Source organism: Onychomys torridus, chromosome 20, assembly GCF_903995425.1.
Source record: "Onychomys torridus chromosome 20, mOncTor1.1, whole genome shotgun sequence".
In the NCBI taxonomy this organism is placed as follows: Eukaryota; Metazoa; Chordata; class Mammalia; order Rodentia; family Cricetidae; genus Onychomys; species Onychomys torridus.
Genome location: NC_050462.1, coordinates 41,610,738 through 41,634,194, shown reverse-complemented (window position 1 = coordinate 41,634,194; position 23,457 = coordinate 41,610,738). Strand labels below are relative to the sequence as shown.

The following is a 23,457-nucleotide window of genomic DNA, read 5'->3' as shown; positions in this document are numbered from 1 at the left end:
GAGAAGGAGGAGGAGGGAAAAGACAGTAAAAAAGGAGAATGAAGTTCTCCTTAGTCTTTGGGGGAGTCCTTCGTGCCCAGCCAGAGGACCCCCTCCCCTGGGGTATGCATGTCTGTGTGGGTGCAGAGGTGTGTGCAGGCCAGAGGCCATCCTAAAGGGTCACTCCTCAAGAGTTAACCACTTTGTTTTTTGAGACATAGTCTCTCACCTGAAGCCCATCAATGAGTCTAGGCTGGCTAGCCACCCTGTCCCAGGGCACCTATCTCTGTCTCCTTGGCCCTGGGATTAAAATGGAGGCTCTATTTGAACGTGGGTCCTCATGCTTACATAGCACAAACTTTACCCACTGAACTACGTCCCCCGTTCCCTACTGTGATTTTTTTTGTTTTCGAGACAGGGTTTCTCTGTGTGGTTTTGGTGCCTGTCCTGGATCTCACTCTGTAGCCCAGGCTGGCCTCGAACTCACAGAGATCCGCCTGGCTCTGCCTCCCGAGTGCTGGGATTAAAGGTGTGCGCCGCCACTGCCCGGCCTACTGTGACTTCTTAACTGGAGTCCAGAGTTCACACTTGGACATCACGGTACCCCTTTTCTCCTAAGCTATGACCCCTCACTAGAAAAGAAGGGGCAGAAAAATTGCTCGTGTGCCCTTAAACTGATTTCCTTAGCAAGACTTCAAAGTCATTTAAAAAAGAATAAGATCCCGACAGACTCTGGACAGTCATCTTGTGATCTCCAGTGACACACAGCAGTGAGTCACATTCTTCCACTAACCTCTTGACGTCGCCTTGGACGTCTCTCTTCCCCTGAGGACTGCTCTTCCTGGATCTTCTTCCCTCCTGGCAGAGCCCACTGTGGTGTGCTACAGCAAACCAGGCCCAGCGTCAGTGGTTTGGAAGGAAAACTGCAATCCTCACGTGTACTGGCTGTGTGAACCCAGGAAAAGTCCCTGCAAGATGCCTGAACAGGCTTCTTCAACTGGATACTTGGGAGGATCCTTGCAAGGACTAAATGCAAATACGCCCTTTATGAAGCATAATCAACCTGCTAAGGAAGCATGGGTTGGGACTATTAATGTCACGGGATCCTCATTCTTCCCTCCATACAGATGTGGAGTTAAAGAGCGGGCCACCAGAGGCAGATGCAGCACATGCCCATAGAGACACCATCTTGCTCAGCAACAGACCCGCCCTCTCTGCTGTCAATCAATGATATATAAGCCTGCATGCACCTTTATCCAAACAAGCTCCAGGCCTCAGCAGGAGACGCCTGAGATCTACACAGCAATCTAAAGGGAGAATTGCTGGGTTAGTTTCCCTTTTTAGGCGGAAGCCCGCTGCCTCTCCAGGAGGGAGGAGAAAGCCACATGTGGTCTCTTTTCTTCAGAACACGGAGTCCTAGCCTTGGCACCATCATTTTTCACCAGGCTGAGCGCACTTGGGTGGAGGCATGGTGGGAAGAAGCATCCTGCCCTCAGGTCCTCACTGCTGCCTCCCTAGGACAAAGTCTCAACAGCTGCTTGCATCCCACAAGGCCCAGGAGGAAACCCCACTCAGGCTTGAAGCCCAAATGCCCACGGTGGCTCTCAGAGCTTGGCAATACCCCAATTAAGCAATACTGGAATCTGTCACGGCTTTCCCCTGACTAGCCCACCCCACCCCCAATCTTTTTAGGCCTTCCTGGAAAAAGCCATGCAGGACTGGCAGCCACTTCATGCTTCTTTTTTTTTTTTCCTGCCAGCCATCTGTATTTCCAAAGGCATCAAGCCCAGAGCCTGACCACAGAGTCTCAGAAATGGAGGCTGCTTCCTGCTCCTGGTGTGGTGCTAGCAGCCAGTTTGCCCCTCCCATTGCTGGCTGTGTGTGTGTGTGTGTGTGTGTGTGTGTGTGTGTGTGTGTGTGTGTATAGGAACATATGCATGCACACACATGTGCATACACATACATACATACATACATACACATACACACACCCATACTCACCTCCTTTATAGCCACACCAGATTTGGTATTTAAGTCCTACTATATTGTTTTTCAAATGTTATCTTTGGAGAGCCTTTTTTTGCCTGGCTTCAAAGTGTTACAGAAAATCCTCAGATGTATCTTAAACTTGCAAGTGGGTGAGAACTTGACCTGCTGGAAAGATGGGGCCAGACAGTCAGGGATACCGAGTCTGAGGCAAGCTTTAACAAGAGGAGGCTCTTATCAGAGTTATGGAGGATGGGTCCCTTGGGAGAGTCTGAGGGGACTCAGGAATGTCTGGTATTTGCAACGTAGTTTGGAGCCTAGCCTTTATGTTCTGGCCGGGTTCAACTTTTCTGCCATAGGGGCAGTATTACCTGGCAGGATCGAGTTACTGCCAAATGTAAGCTGTGCATGTGTGAATGCATGCGTGTGATAGTTTGACTTGCTGGCTTCCTACATCCATGTGCCCACAGCAATTTTCAATAGCTCTTCCGTTATATTGACCCTGGTGAGGTCAATCTGAAGCTCTCTAAATAAGTCTACTCTTCTCTAATTTTGGTCCCTGGAGTGTCATTTATATTGGCCAACGTCTGTAAGTGTTAAGCCATTATTACGTAGTTGATGCATCTCTGTTGGACCCAGGAACAAACACCAAGTTTGAGCTGTCAGAAGACGCTTCGTATCCAGTGAGGATATGCCAAAGAGGGCTGGCGACCGTGTCTACGCACATCGAGGTTCACAGTGAGGAAGTAAACAACTTCCCCATCTCAGCCACATGAAAGGGGGGCCCCCTGGTCTCTCTAGGAAAGCGTCCCCTAATGGGGTTTAAGGTCTGGTCCTAGAGAGGAAAGCTCCCTGGTGGCAGAACTGACCCACGATCCCTGGGCAAACCCCTGTTGCTTTTCTATCTCTCACCCATTAGCATGTTTGAACTGGACCATACCTGGAGTCTGGGGATTGGTAGGCACACCTTTCCTGGTCTATGTACAACAGGAAGAGGTAAACAGAAGGGGGTGGTTGGAGGGGGGGTGGCAGAGTGGGTAAAGTACCTGCTGCATGTGCTGGTCAGTTTTTGTTCTCCTGACGCAAAGTAGAGTCACCCGGGAAGAGGAAGCCTCATGGAGGAACCATTCCTATAGATTAGCCTGTCGGCACGTCTATGGGGGCATTTTCTTCACTAGTCATTGGTAGGGGAGGATCCCGCCCCTGGTGGGTGGTGCCATCCCTGGGCTGGTGGTCCTGGGTTCTATAAGCAAGCAGGCTGAGCAAGTCAGGGGAAGCAAGCCAGTAAGCAGCACCCCTCCATGGCCTCTGCATCCGCTCCTGCCTCCAGGTTCCTGCCCTGTTTGAGTTCCTGCCCTGACTTCCCACTTCATCATGGACTGACTCTAATGTGTAAGATGTTATAATAAATCTTTTCCTCCCCAAGATGCTTTTGTTATGGTTTCATCCCAGCAACAGAAAAGCAATCTAAGTGATTGCACAAGCTTGAGGTCCCGAGTTCAACTCCCATCACTCATGTAAAAGAAAAAAAAAAAAAAAGCCAGGCACAGTGGCACATGCTACCCAGGCACTAGGTGGTGGTGGGTAGGGGACAGATGGGTTCCTGGAGCTCACTGGATAGTCAGTGTAGCCAAAGGAAAACTTTAGGTTCAGGGAGAGACCCAATTTCAAAATGGAAGGGTACAGCATAATTGAGGACAATACCGGACACAAACCTCTAACTTCCACAGGGATGAACACACATGTACTGTGTGCACACACATACAGACACAGACACACATACCCAAACATGTAGACATACATACATACATACATACATACATACATACAGACACACACACACATACCCAAACATGTACACACATACAGACACAGACACACATACTCAAACATGTAGACATACATACATACATACATACATACATACATACATACATACATACACACACATACCCAAACATGTACACACATACAGACACAGACACACATACTCAAACATGTAGACATACATACATACATACATACACACATACATACATACACACATACCCAAACATGTACACACATACAGACACAGACACACATACTCAAACATGTAGACATACATACATACATACACACACACACACACACACACACACACACATACCCAAACATGTACACACATACAGACACAGACACACATACTCAAACATGTAGACATACATACATACATACACACACACACACATACAGACACACACACACACACATACCCAAACATGTACACACATACAGACACAGACACACATACTCAAACATATAGACACACACACACACACACACACACACACACACACACACACACACATGAGGGAACAGAGCTGGATTTTATCTTACTAGCTCTCTATATTCTCTTGAGAAGTTGACTGCATTAGAGAAAAGGTTTTATACTTTGGGATCAGTGGTAAAAATATACACCTATATATTCCTAACTCTGGTGTAAACAAGCATCTATTACGCCAACATTTATTATTATAATATAGACGTCAGCATTTTCTTTCCATCCAAGGCTGTTTGGTGTGTTGAAAACGCTTCCCTTTGTACGCTAACTGGTTTCTCAGTCTATGAATGGGTCCCCACCCACAGTGAGTTCTGGGTGAAGAAACAGAACCTGTTCACAAGCTTCCGAAGGAGGAGCTAAGGCTTTGAGCAGATTAAAAACAGTAGGTTTTGTACTCATCCCTAACGTTTGCTGACAATCTAGCTATGGGGGGGAGCTAGGCCCAGGTGCAGGAATACGAAGCTAATTAAGTAAAGAAAGCAAAGGTCATTTCGTGCCCTCGGCTGAGGGGGAGCAGAAAGGCACGGGCTGCATAGAAAATGAAAATGCTGAGCCCAGTTCTGAAACCCAGAGTCAAGTGTGTGTAAAAGAGAACCAGTGCTTTTTTGGGACAAATCATTCGGAATGACTCTTAGGGAAATTCCAGATTTGGAAGTTATTTCTGATCCACCGCTTTCTCGGTGTGCATTAGCACTTGGCTAAGAGGGCTTCGTGTTCCAATCAATAACATTAACTCTCCCCACAGGCAGGCCTCAATCACAGAACCTCGCTTTTATGACCAACGGAGAGTGATTTTAGCTTTCACTGGGACCATTCATTCTGAAACAAACACGAACTTCATTGACATTGGGCTTTTATGCATGACATCATGTTATTATATACAAACTCAGATGACCGAAACTGGCTACCTCACCACAAATGGCAGAGAGAAAACGACGCCAGAGATTTCTAGTTACAGGGAATAGTCCCACTGCAAAGTGCCTTTGTGGCAGCCCTCACAACCCTCCAGATCTACTCTCCCTCGGGCATCTGGGCATTAGTATCATGGAGCACAGAGCCCTGTAGCTCTGGGGAGAAGCCACACTTGGGACGACACCAGATGATACATCTTTCAACACCCTCTACACAAGGGCCTTGGACTGATAACACCATACAGGCAGGGCCCAAGCACCTCAGAGAGTGAGCGGGTCCTTTTCCAGGTCTTCTGCTGGCTCTTAAAGAATCATGAGCATTTTGGACAAGCCCACACATACTCAACTTTCTGTTTTAACAGACAAGATCGCCCCTATCCCAGACTCCAGAAATGGGTAGTGAGACAGACACATATCATTTGGGTTCCAAGTCACTTGTTTGCAGTGGGTCTGGGTGAAGGTGCCCGTCCTTATCGGTAGGAGGAACACACACTCCTGCCTCATGCATCAAGATGACCAAATATTACAGAGGACGGGGTGCGGAGACAGCAGCTGGTTCACCCCACTCTTAACACTTTCCAGGTCATTGTACAACTACCCTCGGGAGAGTCTCGCTTTGTTCTTCTCAATGCTAGTCTTTCCATATATAATTCTTATAGTAACCTAGTAAGGGAGCTGGGCTTTTATCTTCATTACACAAATAAGAAAATACATGCACAGGGTGGGGCAGATGGCTCAATGGTTGAGACTCTTGTTGACCAAATGTGAAGAGTCATGTTTGGGTCCTCAGATATCTACATAAGGCATGATGGACACAGCTGCTCACTTGTAATTCCAGCCTTGGAAGGTGGAGATGGTGTGTGTGTGTGTGTGTGTGTGTGTGTGTGTGTGTGTGTGTGTGTGTGTGTATGACCCCAGAGCAAGCTTGCAAGACCAGTTCTTCAGCAAGGACAGGCACAAAATCTTACCTACACTGTACATAAGTCTTGGACTTATCTGAGTTTAAGAGGACACCAGTGATAGAATGTACTCTTTTAGGGTCTAGCATTGGGGTTTGTTAGCTTTCTGGATGGGTGCCTAGGGTGAGCTCGGCTCTCAGCGGTTTCAATTCAGCACCCTGCCCCACTGATTCCAAAAAGGCTCCCGGGCTACACCGGGTTAGCATTTCAACGTCTGTTATCTTGAAGCCAGCAACATCAATTTCTCACTCTGAAACTTAGTGGGCATGGAGGGAGAAGGGAAATAGCCCCAGCAATCCCCGATGAGAGTGACATAACTGGGGAGTGTGGGGGTGGAGATAAAGCATGTTTTCTTGGCAGGCTGGTAAAGTACCTGGGAAGTCTGCAAGAGCATTATGGTGCGTACTTCTCTGGAATTTCTTCAAAATAGGGTCCTGCTGATGTGCGGGAGACCGGCCCTTATTTTCTTCTCAATACACCACTGGTTCCTCCTGTCTTTCCTTTACATAGTGAGACACAGTGCTCTTGAAGGAGGAAATGTAAAATAGTGCAGGTCCACCCCACCTTTAGCCCGGCTCTCAAAGCTGGGTGACACCATTCTCCTGTGAGTCCTGTCCTTACCCTGTGCACATGCCTGGGCTATCCGTCCCACCTGGTTGTTCTGTGGGATTACCGCCAGCAAAGCAATGATGTCTAGCTGACGTGCACCAATTTAACTGTGTGAAACACTGAAATAATTACACACTGGCTGTGAAATGACTGGCTAGGCCCAGTGAATCTCTGTACTCGGTGTCCTACGCACAGTCCCCAGGATGCAGTAGTCAATAAAAGCTTAATAATGCCTAGTCCAGCAGGGGATTTCCAGGACCCTTGTATCCTCCAGGCTGCATCTATGTTCTCCACATTGATTATTAAAACATTTTGAATATCACCTCTGGCTCTTAAGTTCCCAAAACACACATTCTGTCTCAACCCCTTGGCCTCCGCCTGTGCTGTTTCTTTGCAAACAATATCCATTCTGGGAGCGCCAGTCCTCTTGAGACCCGGTCGTAATCTAGGTCTTTAGATGCTAACACATCCCTCTGCAGAAAGTCACTCCCAAACTCAGTCTCCTCTCTCAAAAACAATGGCTTCCTCCACTACCGCTTCTGGTCTTGTGTTTAAACCTTTGTTACTGACCTCTACATTCCTGCAGAGTAAATCCAGGCTAGCACTGGTAGTCTACAGACTACCACCGTCCTCTGCCATTAGCTCCCTCGATAGGAGGTCTTGATTTAGTCCTATAGAATCCTCTAGAATAAAAAGCACCTGACTAGTCAGTGCTGGAAGAGTGGGGTTGATAGGAGGGTCTGGGCGGCACTGAGGGCCTCTCTCAGACAGCACGATGTCACCGGGCTGTGCTGAGCCTGCCCTTCACTCGCCCTGCTGTGGGGGCAGAGCTGCCAGCATACCCTGACTTTGCTTCAGACATCTGCATCTCTAAACTGCCTCACCTTCCCTTTTTGGTTTCTAGCCTCTGGTTCATTACCTTGGGAAACAAACATCTGAACGCATTCTGGATTATAAGCCCCCAATCCTTCTACTAATGCTATATAACTTACACAAGTACACACACACACACACACACACACACACACACACTCACATCTAATATTACAGAATTAGACACTCCTCCAGCACTTAGTACAAGACAGTTTTGCTGGGCACCTGGCATATAAATTCCTAATATCAGCACTATTTGGTACTATAATCACATACATCTTATCACAAATGGAGGAACCACTAATGAGTGCATTGGCCTGATTTGTAAAGAGCCATATAGGTGGTAACTGACCCAGCGAGCCAGTCTGTCTTCACCACATCTGTTCTCAATGTCATGTTTCATATGCAACAGGTATGCAATATAGATCTGCAAAATATAAAAAGTGTGCCCCCCCCAACCCCGTTTACTTCAAGCGAAATTTCTGAAGGCCTGCCACATTCTCAAATGCTCCCAGATGACTTGAAGCTGTGTGAGCACAGTGTGTTCTCCAAGCCCATCGAGCATCCTTGGGGGGATGAGCTACAGACACAATCCGAGCAGTGGTATGGGGATGGTGTGACTCCTCAGCCGCTCTGAGGAGAAGAAAGGAAGGCTGGGAAGCAGCCTGGATGCTTTAGGAATGGTAAGCATCCAGCCACAGAAGAGGAGAGCTGAGGGTATGCGTGAGTGTGCACATGGATGCCCCATCAATAGGGAGCAAGATGGTGGGGCGCCCCTTTTCTTCCTCTTCCCAGTGGCCTGACAAAGCCTGACTGTCTTGGCTAGCGGCCATTTGTAAAGACCCCATCGCTTCCCCTGGCGGTCCACATGGGCCAGGAGTGCCAGGCATTCATCACTGTCGGGAGATGTGCTGCACACAGCAGGGATGGCTTTCTTCCCTGCTGCTCCTGCAGCAAGAGCTGCAGGTCTTGAAAAGATGCAGAACATGCACACTGCACATAACCATTCATCATCCTGGCTCTGTGAGCCAGGGAGAGGCCACTCTCCACATGGTGCTGACCCGGTCTAACTGTGTCTCCAGCCTCCCTTTCCTGCCTGGAACTTGGAACAAGAAGCCTTTGAGGGGCTCAGTCCAAGCTCCAGATAACCCTCATGCCCTGCAATCTATCGAGGTTTGGGGTAACGGCTCCCTGAGACAATAGCGAAGCCCTCACCCCGATCTCTGCAGGGTCAAGGTTTTCACGCTGTCCTCAGCAGTCAGATGGCTGCCAAGGCGGCCCATCATCGTTAAACTATGAAAACACAAGTTGCTGGGAGGAAATGAATACCAGCTTTCACTAGGGAAAGGCTTGCTTTCTTCTGAAGTAATTATAAAATTAAAATGTGATATTTCTCTGGTGAGTCTAAAAGCTTCCCAGTGTGGTCCACGGCACAACAGAAATGTCAGGGTTTGCAACAGAGTGGGACTGAGAAATCCTTCTGTGCCCCCAAAAACGCCAGTCAGAGACATCTTCAAGTACAACATTTTCCAAAGATTGGGTTAAGAGTGATTAAGAGCAAAAACAAGGGAAAAAGAGTTTGAATTTTTTCAGTTACCCTCTAAGACTCAAGAGTCAATGCCGCTAGAAAACGCAGGCTTTCTAAGTAAGACTAATAATGCGGAGTTAATTAGACCCATAGGCATGACCAACATATAAATTCAAGCCCCAGAGAAGGGCAGTGTCCCTTTAAACGCTGCCTGGGGATCAGTGGGAAAGCTAATGAGGATTGTCAGTAATGCAACTTTATGAGGTGGTACGAGGCAGAGAGAAAGCCCGGGGTTCCTGTGACAGGGCTTCTGGCTTGATTCAATAAATCAATTTGTATTAAATGTGGGTGCCACTCTGGAGCTGGCTCCCAGCCCTTCTCATCTGCTCACTCCCGTTCCCATGATCTACCTGAATGTCCTGACAGTGGGCGCAGAAGACAGCAATGATCGAGAAAAGGGAAGCTAGCTGCCTGGACAGTATTTGTGCAACTTGACCCGGCAACCCCGCGACACCCACTCGGGGCTGCCTCCAGCGGGTTTCTCTTTCCAGAAAATGTTGTCTTTTTATTGGTAAAAGCCTAAGGCTATGGGGCTGGGTCTTTCATTACTGAGCTGGGTTTCTAGGCAGTAGACTGTGGTTAAAGGTCATCTGGAATGGAACGGAAAGCCTTGGAACTTAACTTATTTTTTGGATCAGATCCTCAGGCTCGGAATGACTTCCCAAGAAGTAAAAGAAGAACAAGAAGGGGAGTAGCAGCATCTGGTAGCAGCGGAGGGGGCAGCGGGGAGAGGCTAGGAGGGGCCTGATGCACAGAATGGAGGAAGAGGAAGAAGGTGGGGGAGGGGAGAAAGCTACTGATTTGGGCAGATGAGCTGGGCTTCCCTTCATGGTCAGCAGAATGCAGATTTTTTCCTTTTTTTCCCCCACCCCTGCCCGGCAAAGGGACAGCTGGAGATGAGTTAGTCATTCCTAAACACCATGACAGAAGCCTCTGGACATTTGGAAGGTGGAATGAAGCCCAACCCCCAGCTGCCTTAGTCTGATTCAGTAAGGTCATGGGGCCTCTTCCCTCTGGCTTTCCCTGCTATCTATGTATCTGTTAATCTATCTGTGTATCAACTATCTGTCTGTCTGTCTATCTTTCTATCTATCTATGATCTATCTATCTACCTCTCTATCCATTTCTCTCTCTCTCTTTTTACCTTTCTCTCTATCCATCCATTTCTCTATCCATCTATCTATCTATCTATCTATCTATCTATCTATTTATCGATCTATGATCTATCTACCTCTCTCTCTATTCATCCATTTCTCTCTTTCCCTCTCTCTATCCATCTCTCTATCCATCCATTTCCCTATCTATCTATCTATCTATCTATCTATTTATCGATCTATGATCTATCTACCTCTCTCTCTATTCATCCATTTCTCTCTCTTTCCCTCTCTTTATTCATCTCTCTATCCATCTATTTCTCTCTCTATCCATCCATTTCCCTATCTATCTATCTGTCTGTCTGTCTGTCTATCTATCCTTCTATCCATCCATCCACCCATCCATCCATCTCTATCCATCTACCTCTCTCTCTCCCCCCATCTACCTACCTACCTACCTACCTATGATCTTGAATGTCTAATCCTCCTCCTTCCACCTCCCAAGTGCTGACATTATAGACATGCATCACCATGCCCCATTTACATGGTGCAAGAGATTCAACCCAGGATTTCACACATGGTAGGCAAGTACTTTACCCACCAATCCATATCTCTAGCTCGCCGCTCAGCTGCTTAGATACCTCATGCTGTTGGGATTTTCAGCTACAGACAACTTCCCAAATCTTACTCTAAAGCCTGACTAGACTCAGACTCTCCTATCATCTAGACCACAGCTCCGGCCAATAGAACTTTCCGGATTATATAAACATTCTGATCTGTAGCATCCGGTTCAGTGGCCACTAGCCAGGTGTGGCTACTGAGACTCGGTGAATTAATTTTTCATTTTATTTAATTTTTAACTAATTGAAATCTAAGTGGCCTCATGTGGCTACTGGATATTGTGTTCGAGAGCACAGGAAAATGGAGAGATTTCCTTTGCTTTCATCAAAGTAGGGAGTGCTGAACAGAGAAAATGGTGGCTGATTCCATTTCTCCTCCCAGTGGAAAATCCCAATTTGTTCATAGCTTTAAGGAAACAGAGGAGGGAAAAATGATCCTGTCAAGTCATTAACTTAGTAACATTAGATGTTTAAGGGCCACAAGAGATGAGAACAAAAGGTTAATGTCTCTGGATTCTGCCTCTTCCAGAAGCTCAAAATGGCAGAATTAAGTTTACCCAAGCCCCCTCTGGACACAGAGGTTGGCAGCAATGGGCAACAGAAGCCTTTTCCAAATGAGAGGCTTTGTCAGAGCAAAATATCAAAAAGCCCACCCCCTATGCAATAAGCCGTGTGACCTCATGTTGCCGGCACAGGCTCCTGCCACGGCCCCCTCAACAGGACCATCGCGAACAGGAAAGTCAGGCAGGCTTTGCTTGAAGGAAGAGGTCCAGTGTGCACTGCTTACACCCAGAACCATCTGGAAGAAATCTCCCATTTGCATGATGGACTTTTCTTCTTTGACCCTTGCCCTCTCTACAAATCCCATCAGCCCAGAACAGCTGCTAGAGAATCTGGCCTGAAGCCAGGGGTCAGGTCTCAGCCCCCTCCCACACCAATGTTATCCTGGGCCCCGGCACCCCATGTGGCTGGATGAAGGGCACGAAGAAGAAGAACACGGATCCTTACGTGAGAAAAGCAAAATCACCAGGAGTCACTGGAGCAGCGACCTGGTGCCCCTGAGCCAGCTGTGAGAAACTGTTGTTTCGAGTCAGTAACAAAGATGCTTGCCAGCAAATTACAGCCCGAGACAGCTCAGAGGGCTGCCGGGGTTGGGCCGCGGAGCTCTGGAGCTGACACAATGCCAGCTACAGGGTACATCCTGCAAGAGCAGCTTGATACAAAGGGCTGGGAAGGAGGGGCACCAGCTTGGGGATGCTGGCATCAAGACCAATGACACAAGGCACAGAAGGTGAGAGCAGAGTGGGTGATGGGGGAGAGCAAGGGGAGGCCACGCCAGGGACCAACTCAGAGCTGCTTAGACAAAGCCTTTGTAAATCAAGCTGCTGAGCAAACTCACCGGGAGGGGGAAGGAGGGAGGAGGGAGGAGGGAGGAGGGAGGAGGGAAGGAGGAGGGAGGCAGGGAAGCTACCAATTTCATTATGATGGGTCTGGTGACAATCACCTTTTGTCCTCTAGACAATCTGGGCCTGCCAAGCTGCTCCACAGTCTCCGAGAAAGCAAGACGGTGGGAGAGAGAAAGGGTCCCTGTCAGGAGGCAACAGACTCATCTTTAATTATGAGACAAGGCTTCCCAGAGCTGACATCCTCTCCCTCACTTCCTCCCTGATGCAGACGCACACCACAGAATGCTGGTGCAATGCTCCCCTAATGAGAAGCCTCGATTCCCTACACATGGGTTCTTTGGAGATACTGCCCGAACCATCCCCTTCCCCCAAAGCATGTGCAGACTCTGGGTGAAAAGTGGGAAGCATCCCGGTTTAATTTGACTAATGGTCCACCCACTGGGTCACACCGGGAGTGAGAAAAGGCACCGCCTTGCAGTTTCTGAGCTGAATTCTTTCATCCTTCTGTCCATAACTGAAGAGACACCAGTATGAATGGGGGGGGGGGGGGTCCGCTGTTTACATTTCTTTCTTCCTTTTTTTTTTTTTTTTTTTTCCTTTTTTGAGACAGGGTTTCTTTGTGTCGCTCTGGCTGTCCTGGAACTCACTCTGTAGACCAGGTTGACCTCGAACTCACAGAGATCTGTTCCCTTCCTGAGTGCTGGATTAAAGGCACGCACCACCACTACCTGGCTACACTGCACTGCTTACATTTCCATCAGAGCTCAAAACTGAGTAAAGATGCCTACTCACCCTGTAGCAGTGGTTCTCAACCTGGGGGTCACGACCCCTTTCCGATTCATAATAGTAGCAAAACTACAGCTGGGAAGTAGCAATGAAATAACTTTACTGTTGCTGGGGGGGGGGGGGGGGTCACCACAACATGAGGAACTGTGTTAAAGGGTCACAGCGTTAGGGAGGTTGAGAACCGCTGGCCTAGAGGAAAGTTGTCCGGCATATTAGCTAAGAAGGAGTCTTGAAACAGGAGACAGATACCTGGGTTCCAGTCTGTACTTTGACACTGGAGGTATCAGCAGGAGCCGAGCAAACTGCAAATCCTTCTGGGTCTTGATTTGCTCAAGTGAAGCGACTTCAAACAAGGGGACTCATTCCATCGTGGGCGGTACGGAGCACTAGACAACTGTATACATCTGAAGTGACGCGTCTCGGAGCACCTCCTACCCCTTTCTCAGACTAGTCCTGCATCTGTGAGCACGTTAACCTTGGTGCCTCCATTTCTTCACCTAGAAAATCTACTGTGTACGCTGGCCTACTTTAATAGTAAAAGCTGAGGAACTAGAGAAAGCGTTCGTCACAGGTTTGGCCCTTAGCTCTTCCAATACCTGTCAGCCAGCCATTACTATCATGACTAATAGGGGAAGTAAAAGCAAAAACAAAAACAAAAACAAAAACCCCCTCCACAACCAAGAACTTCCTGCAGGAACTGAACAGCATGGGAGCACTGTGAACCTTTTTTTTAACCATATCAGAGAAATGAGTTCATAGCCCAAGTCTACCTTGGGAGCCAAGAAACACAAGGCACAGTGAGGTCAGGAATCCTTTGCAACCTGGAGCAGGACACCCTCCCACTGCTCAGCAGTCCACCTGCAGCTACCAACACCCTACTTGGCAGTCATTTAAGGTTTTACTGGGAAAAGAGACAGGCTGCAAATCCTTCCGCCCTTCTCATAAATTAATGCTGCAACCTTGTCTTCTCTCTAGATGACCTGGAAAGGCTAGCAGACACCACGTTTCAGAGTGACTCCTTGGTGCCAGAGGTCAAGAGCTCAGTTGGTAGAGTGCTTACCCAGCATGCATAAAGCCCATAAAATTGGATGTGATGTTATACACCTATAATCCCAGCATTTGGGAGGAAGAGACAGGAAAGATCAGAAGTAAAGCCCCTAATATCTAACTGGACTAAATGACCCCTGAGGCTGAGGCTCCATGACAGAGCACTTCCTTAGGATGCACAAGACCCTGGCTCGCATCTCTAGCTACATAGCAAGTTATAGGCCAGTTTAGGCTACATGAGACCCCTTTTCAACAACTCCATGTGAAAACCAACCAACCAAACAAGCTAAACAACAACAAACCAATTCTTGATTTTAAGCTCTTTGCTAGAGGATGAACACAGTATAAAATACAACATATTCTAGTTGGGGTGGAAATGGGATTTACACAGGCTGTGGTGGTGTAAGTGGGTTTTCAACTTCCCAAGTTCCTCTAACAAAGATAGAGAGGGCTTTCCTCTTCCCTCTGTCCCATTTTCAAATCAAGAGAAAGAACAGGTAGGAAACAGGAAGGCGTCCATAAATCCTGCCCACAGCCAAGCTTGGAAGTCGGCAGCCACACTGGGAATTACCCTGGAAACAAATCAAATCCTGCCTGACTGAAGCCTTTCTCAGTCTTGGCTCCTCAATTATTTAGTGTCTTCAGTGAAGTTCCATGCAATTAAAAGCAGCTCATCAGCTCTGTGGAGTGCCACACTAATGCACACGTGGACAGTGGGAAGGGAGAGAAGGCACTTCTCTGAAACCTGGCTAACAAAGGGTCCACCCACCCACTGCTATGGAAAGTGCATAGAAAGTCTGATATAATTGAGTTCCTGAACTTACTTTTAAAAAAATTACAAAATGAGGACACTTTAGCTTTGTTAAAGGGAAAGATATATGAGCCATTCCAAAAAAAAAAAATTAAGTGTAGTTTCAAGAGACTGAAAAAAGGAACATAAAAAAAAAAAACCCTAACTTCATCACACAGTTTGAGTGAATAGTTACAGCCTTTGAAAGCATCGTATCCATTAAAGTGATGACGCCTAGCCTCCCAAGTGCATTCTAAAGCCAGTAAGAAACATTACGCTACCTCTCCACCCCGCGTGAACTAACACACCAAGTATCTGCCACAAAGAACACTCAGGAGAGACAAGGCATCGATTCTTAGGGTTTCCACCTGATTCTGACGTCTGGTTTGGAGAGAAGCAGCACACAGCCTTGTCTCCATCTCAATGTATCTCAAAAGCACCCTTCCCGCTGACCTGCCCCTCAGGGTCAGAGGATTCCACCCCTCTCCTTCATCCTGTGATACATGCTCTGTTTGCCTTCTCTGTGACAAGCATTGACAAGACAGGCACCCCTGTTCCTAAAGCAGCTTACACACCAGCTGAAAAGACGCTTAAAAGGACCACCAAAGCTTCTCTCCATTACTCCTTGTATTTATACCTACGGCATTTTGTCTCCTGCTCATTTCCATTTTTACTAGGTTGGGAGATGTACATTGTATCTCTATCACATGTATCTGTATATACCTACCTATGCCCCTTTTCCACGGGGTACCCAAGTCTGCTTTCTGAAGCTAGTCTACCTCTCACTTCCCTTAATAGAACCTTCTGAAAACATTTCTATTTAATTGTCCCCAGGAACACCCAAGAGCAGCTTATAACGTCCCACAGTAAATCTAAATGGCTGTCTGGCTTCCCCCGTCTCCTTCAATACAAGCTCAGGCTGTTGCCAACATCTCTCGACTGTTTAGATATTTCCCACCTTATGATTTTACATGGATTCTTCTTTCCCGTGCTTACGATTGCTTGCTTGCACTCATCACTCTTCTTGCCATATTTCCAAATTCTACGATACTTACATCTAAGCCCCTCCATGTGTTTCCAGACTGTAGTCACCCCTTACCTTATACTTGATTTTTAATGAGAAGTGCTCATTTTCCTGACTGGACTCATGTGGATTGGAAGTGCTAAGAATAACGAGTCCAGGACTCAAGAACTCGTAGCTGCAAATATCATGAGCCCTTCTGACTCTCTACCCCTGTTTTAGAGGTGGGGCAAATCTTTTGGGCTGCCTGGGCCACAGATCTCTTGCGACTCCATAACACACAGTCCCCCGAGGCATTGTGAAGACAGCCACCACCCTGACACAAGCAGGCATGTGGATTTGAAACACTATTTTACAGAAACAGGTGGGGAGCAGACGACAATGACTCCCCAGCCCTGGTTTTAGTGATGCCATCCGAGAGGAATAACAGTAGATTGGGGTTGGGACCTGCTTCTCCACCTACTGAAAGACAAAAAATACACAAAACAAAAGGGACCAGAGGTCCCTCAGACCAGGTGCTATGTCCCTTGGGTAGTTTAATTTGTTCCTTCATGACCCCAGATTCAACATCCTCACCATGGCAATATGGACCATAGTCATCTGTTACAACTGTTGACCGTGAAGAAGAGAGAATACATCTGCTGCCTCCACTGGCCACATGGTGAGGAAAGAGAAAATTGTCTCAATCTTCTACTGCCCTTCAGGTTGGCAAGAGGCCCCCTCATTAGGACCTCAGGGCAGACAAGCTATCATCACACACACTCCCTTCAACGTGAGAGGCGGTGCCTTCTCACACCAACCTCGTTCCGTGGAGCTCCATCATTCTGCCTATTATTCAGACAGAGTGAATGGGGTCTTAGTCAACTGGTCAGCCATAGATCAAGGTCTTGGTGCTTGTATAGGTATGTTTGGGGGATAAGACAACTGTGTCAGGAGTTGTTACTTCATCCTGAATGTGATAAAACATATCCAAGCTGTCTGTAAGTTTTGGAAGTGTGGATTCCATCATTCTTGGAAATATATATATATATATGCACCTAGTGAAAATGCCCAGATGTTTTTTTTTCTTGTAACTATTTCCTAAATGATAGAACAACCATGTATGTCATATTTACATTGGGTTGAATATTTTAAGTCGTCTACTAGGATTTGGAATATAAAGGGAAGATATGCATAGACTACATGCAAACACTGTGCCATTTTCTATCAGGCACTTGAACATCCTCGGATTTGGGTACCGGTAGAGGATTGTGGAGCTAATTAGCCTCTATGGATAATGAGGATCACCTCTACAGAAAACAGCTCATCTCTCCAGGTTTCACAATGATTCCTCACAGATGACACCCTTTCCCACTTCATCCATGAAAAGATGGGCTCCTGGGTTAGTTTATCCAACATTGCTCATTTAGAAGCTCAAGAATTGGAATTCAAACCCCAGCCAGAGTGGCTCACTAAGTCACATCCCTTCTATTTCTTTGATTCCCCTGCTCTTAAAAAAACACGAAGTATAAATATATTTGAAAAGCCTCCAAATGACTCTGTCATGTGAATCAAGGAATTAAGTCAGGTTCGTGGCTTGTGGTGTCACCCAGGAGGGCCTCAGAACACCAGAGAAGCAAAGGAACACAGGTGATCTGACCACTGATGGTTGTGGGCTCTTGTCCTTCACCTTGGGCCCAGGTCCCCAGCTGCATTGGCATTGGCGGCTTTTGGTGGTGCGATAGTGCTTAGGCGGCGTGAGGTGAGCTCTTACCAGCCTGTCATATTAAAGTCTCTGTAGAGCATCTTCTTCCCCAGTTCTTTCCTCTGCACTCTCCTTGGAAACTCCAAATGTGTGAACTCATTTCCCAGCAAGTGAGGCTGCATGAACGCCTAATAGCGAAAAGAAAAAAGAAAAAAAAAAAAAGAAAGAAAGAAAAAGAAAAAGCCACACATAGATTTTAGAGGACAAAATAAAACTTGAGTATGTTTTGCAAATTGAGACAAAGCCTTAGTACAAAAACAGGAAAACTGTCTCCTTATTTTGAGGGCAGTAAATACTTTTCAGAATTTAAACACTCACAGAAGATTAAGTAAACAAAAACCCTACCTGTGACTTCCAAGGGCTGTCACTGTTGCATTTGATAAGTTAATTGTAATCAAAGGCACGAATTTGATAAGTTAATTGTAATCAAAAGGCACGCATAGCTAATGGCTTAGAGGTGAGCATGCATGGGCTTCTTCAAAGTTGACTTTGTAGTTCAAATTCAAGATGGTTTCACTTTCTGGAAAGCATGTTGGCCAGACTGAAGGCCAGTGGGGTCACCCTGGCCCCTCCCTTGCCCTTCTTTGCTCTCACTAACAGTAGTTCCCATGGATTTGCCTTTGAGAGCTGCATATGAGCCTCCAGAACTCAACAGAGGCCTCCTGCTGGACTCACCCGCCCCTCCATTCCCCCTCCAGCTCGCTCTGTAGTCGTTTGCTAGCCTATTCCAGAACAGATGGCTTCTCTCATTCCCTGCAAATCTCTGTTCACATTACAAAGGCCTCTGAACAAACAGTCGCATCCGGGGCTGCTTTGAAACACTCTCAATTGTTAAGCTCAAAACCCAAATCTAGCTATCTAAGAGATGAACTGGTCAAGTTTCTTCTTCCCTGCCGAAGCCACAAACCTGCATATCTGTGTTAGAACCTTCCCACATCACGCCCAACTCCTCCTGCTTGAGAGCACTGGGGTGGAATGCACTGCCTCACCTTGCGGCAGGGCAGGGTGGGAAGCATATACATCATGGCCCGCAAGGGATGGATCCCCATCTTAGAACAGATGGCCCCATCCTCAGTTAACTGGTACAAGCTGAGTATCCCTTGTCTGAAATGCTTAGGGCAGGAAGTGTTTGGGGAGGAGGGGGCGCAACTGGAATATTTCCAGGTACATAGTGTGAAATCTTAGGGATGGGACCCAAGTTTACATAAAATTCATTTACGTTTCAGAAACACCTTATAGACAGTTTGAAGGTGATTTCATACAGTGTTTTCAGTACATGTTTTGACTGCAACCTCTCATGCAACCTCTCACACAAGGTCAAGTGTGGAATTTTCCATTTAAGGCATTAAGTCAACACTTAAAAAATTTTCAGGTTTGGGAGCATTTTCAAATTTTAGATTTGGGGATTAGGGATGCTCAACCTACAACAGGCATTTACCCATAGCCTCCTTCCCGATAACTCTGACAGGTAACAAGGAAGCTTCCATATCAGGTTTCATGGAGATGAGCTCCCCTGGGAAGGAAAAAAACCCTAAAACTAATATGTAATAGACAGTTGGCATTAAGAGCCATCAAGCTCCGCATTCATTAATTTTGTGATTTTAATGAGTTATTTAATTTCTTCAGCCTTGGTTTCATTGTCTTTAAAGTGACATTATGACTGACATTTTCATAATTAGAGATCTTAAATGTTCTCATCACGGTTGTCTCTGCTCATGAAAAACAACGAGGGCTGGAGGATGGCTGAGTAGGTAAAGTCCTTGCTGCCTAGGAATGAAGACCTGAGTTCGAGTTCCTAAACCTACATGAAGCCGGCATAGTATTATGTGTTTACAATGCTAGTTCTCCCACGGTGAGATGGGAGGCCAAGAGACAGGAGAATCCCTGGAAGCCTGCAGCCCTGCCAGATACACCGGTGAACAACAGACCCTGTCTCAAACAAGGCAGGAGGTGAGAAATGACACCTGACATTGTCCTCTGACTTCTACGGTCACTATGGCATACCCTGACCATATTCACTCATATTCATTCATATTCACACACACACACACACACACACACACACACACACACACAGACTTTTATATCCATTTAATGATTATTATGCGCAGTGCTTTCTGAATTCTCTCATTACATCCTTCCAAAAGTCTTAGGCAGGAGGACTCACTACCGCTATTTATTTTGTGGGTCCCAGGATAGAATTTCAAGACAGGGACAGCAGTACATAAAACTAAATACAAGGCCCTGTGTGACTACACCAGTGACCTGCCCTGGTAGCAGCCACACCCCAAGTGTAGTCAAGGTTTTCTCCTTAGGATTGATCCACCGTTAAAGACCAAAGAATGGAGCTGGGTGTGGAGGTGCACACCTTTAAATCCCACCACGTGGGAGCAGAGACAGGTGGATCTCCTTGAGTTTGAGGCCAGCCTGGTCTACAGAGTGAGTCCTAGGACAGGCAGGTAAACACAGAGAAACCCTGACTTGAAAAAACAACAACAACAACAACAACAACAACAACAAACCAAACCAAAACTCCCCCTTCCAAAAAACAAAAACAAAATTCAAACAAACCAATGAAAAGAAAGTAAGGACTAAAGAACAGAAGTTCAGTAGGAATAACAGGAGCACCCCTCATGTACCCTCATCCTCTTCCCGGACTCTGAGGCTCTATCCGCATGGAGGTTTGGTCCATGGCCTATCCCAAGGTTGGACGAACTGATGTAGAGTTTACCATGCACCTTCTACAAGTACTTCGCACTCTGTATCTCACTCACCAGTACCACAAAAGCCTGTGATAGGAACTCAGCTTAAGACAAGGAGAGAGGCCTAGAGAGGTGGCTCAGCAGTTAACAGCACTTGCTGCTCTTGCACAGGGACCTGGGATGGGTTTCCAGTGCTCACCTGGGGCCTGGCAATCATCCTCAACTCCAGGTGCAGGGAGGTCAGTGCCCTTGCCTGACCTTTGCACGTAACAGGCATGCACACAGACAGAACATTCATCCACAGGAAATAAAATAAATGCATCTTTAAAAAAAAGTCCATTTCCAAATATTTAAAAACAAATCAAAACAAACAAGCAAGCAAACAAAACAAAACCCAAGGAAACGGGCCTAGAAAGGTTAAGGCACCAAATCCAAGTTCATCAGCCAGGATTGGGTGGCTCTGGGCCTGAGCTAAATATGCCACTTAAGACTCCCAGTCATCCTGTGTGGCCTGGCAACTCCCCTACATGTTCACACAAACAGTAGGAGGGCCCCCGGAAGGCCTGTTATCTTCTGCTCTTAGATCACACAGTCTGAAACAGTAGTTAAAAAGAAACACAACATGGATCCATACATAGAATGGTTACAAGGATGTATCTGACCATTTAACTGTAAAAACAAAAACAAATACAAACTCCAAAACAACAAAAAAAAACCCCATAAAATCATTTAATAAGAAGCAAACTGTTATAAATTCATAGATGCAAACATGCTTGATTTAACTGTTAAAAGCAGGTTATTAAGAAAAAGGTATACCCCTTCCCAGCTTCAGCACTCAGGAAAGTGGACCCTGCCCCTCAATTGGGCAGCATAGCAGAGCTGACCCTAATGATTGGGGTGCAGGTGAACTGCGCTGAGAATGTGAGCATGGGAGATCTTGCCCCGCCCCTCATCTGCCATGTGGTATGAGGTGTTGGGGAGGGGAGATGCCACCCCCCTATCCCACTCCATGCTGTATATGGCAGGTGGGAGAGCTGGCCCTGAGGTCATAAGAGCAGGAGAGCTGACCCTGCCCCTCACCAGCTGCAGCACTCGGGGGAATGACCTATGCACAGTAGGGCTGGCCCTGATGGTCCAGGTGTGGGACAGCCAAGCCTGAGGGCGTGAAAGTAGGAAAATTAGCCCCACCCCTTGCTCATAGGGGTGAACCTTGCTGCTAGGGGTGAACTAGCCAAGGCAATGCTGGAGAGCTCACCTTGGTGGTGAGGATGGAGGAGAGCTAGTGAGCTGACCAACCCTGTAACTACCCAGGCCCAGAAGCAGGGTTATAAGTTGGCCCACCCCCAAATCCACCCTTCTATGATCTATGGGAACATGTCAAGGGGTTGGTCGTACAGACCTAAATCTAAGGATCTCCATGACACAGGACAACAACAAGATATGTAAGAGGAGTTCCAGTGAGGGCCCAGCATCAATAGTGTAGCAGAAACCAGAGACCTCAAACCAAACCAATGACTTTGCAATGAACACTTGCAAGTTAAGATACACGGATAAAGGGTTTACTCTGTGACTCACTGTGTCACACTACAGCTTCCATGACAAGATTTTTTCCCTCTTCAATTTTATTTTATTTTGGAGGGGAGGTTGCAAAGACAGAGGGTAGATATAAGGGCATGGGAAATGAATGGAATAGAGATGCATGATGTGAAAGACACAAATAAGAAACAAGAAGGAAGTTTAATAAAAATGAAAAGGAACAGTTATATGCATGAGTGTAGAGTCTTATGTGTGCTGTAACATATGCACAGACTGCTATGGATGACATATGTATGTTTATGTAAATGAGTGTGCTATCGTCTGGATGTGTCTCCTCAAATTCATATACTGATAACACTTCTCAGTACATGCTTCTGGAGGTAGTTAGGACATTAAGGTTCTGCAGCCATGACCAGTTGGGTGTGGGTTTGTGTTCCCTCTCTCCTGTTTTCTACCATGTGAGGATGAGGGAAAACCTCATCAGATGTTAGCACCTTGATCTTAGACTGCCCAGGATTGGGAGCAAAATATTTCTGTTCTTCACAAATGACCCAGTCAGGGGTCCTCTGTCACAAGAATGTACACACAGATACTGGACGCAGAGGTGCATGCACAACAAACATATTCACAAAAATATACTGCATCCAAAGCATATTTTCAGGTCACATGCTTTCACCAATTCATTCACGGAGAGGGTTGATGGGGTTCAGGGCCATCTCAAAAATGGCAGCTTGAGTTCCAAGGAAACTGTCATGGGCGGCTATGATCTGAAAGTGTCCCATAAGGGCCCATGACTGAAGACTTGGTCATCAGCCTGTGGCACTCCTGGGAGACGGGGTCTCCCAGATGAGGACTGGGAAGTCCTCAGAAGGTTGAGGTTCAGGGATAGCCTGGCCTACACATCTGTCTCTAAAAACCCCGAAAAAGATTTTTTTTCTTAAAAAAAAAATTTAAAAATCGAGGTGGAGACTATTGGAAGCAAGTTCTACCACCACTGATGGAATGCCCTTAAGGAAGCAACTGGGCTCTGGTACCTTCTGATCGGTTTGCTTCCTGGCTGCCACGAGATGAGCAGCCTTCTACACAGTGATGTTCAGCCTCACACAGACTCCAGAGCAATGGCCTGAGCAACCTGTGCACCGAATCTTCGAAACTCCGAGTCAAAAGAAAACATCCTTCTCCTTTGAAGTTGTCCTTCGAGTATTTATGAAACTGATGGGAAGTGCAGGTAGCACTCAGTTCATAGAGCCTGGAAGGGCTGCTCCGGATCCTCTTCCCCTGAAGCCACCGAACTTAGCCGACTTCCTTCCGAAAACAGCAGCTGGAAGACCCTTACTCCAAGCTGACACTGTGGTGTACACTTACAGTCTCAGCTACTCCGGAGGCTGAGGCGGGAGGTAGAGATCAGCCTGGTAATACAGGATAGGGGTGGGGATAGAAAGAAGAAGACAGGAACAGGGGGAGCTTGTTCTAGAGAAGTCGT

General features: G+C 46.8%; 1 protein-coding gene across 1 annotated transcript in view; it reads right to left on the bottom strand.

Annotated features, from left to right (window-relative positions):
- Ppm1h (protein phosphatase, Mg2+/Mn2+ dependent 1H) overlaps window positions 1–23,457 on the bottom strand; it is a 274,493-nt gene that overhangs the window by 52,556 nt on the left and 198,480 nt on the right. The window contains exon 6 of the mRNA XM_036169724.1: window positions 17,746–17,864. Within this exon, the coding sequence (XP_036025617.1) occupies window positions 17,746–17,864 (119 nt within the window). The remainder of the gene's footprint in view (window positions 1–17,745; window positions 17,865–23,457) is intronic.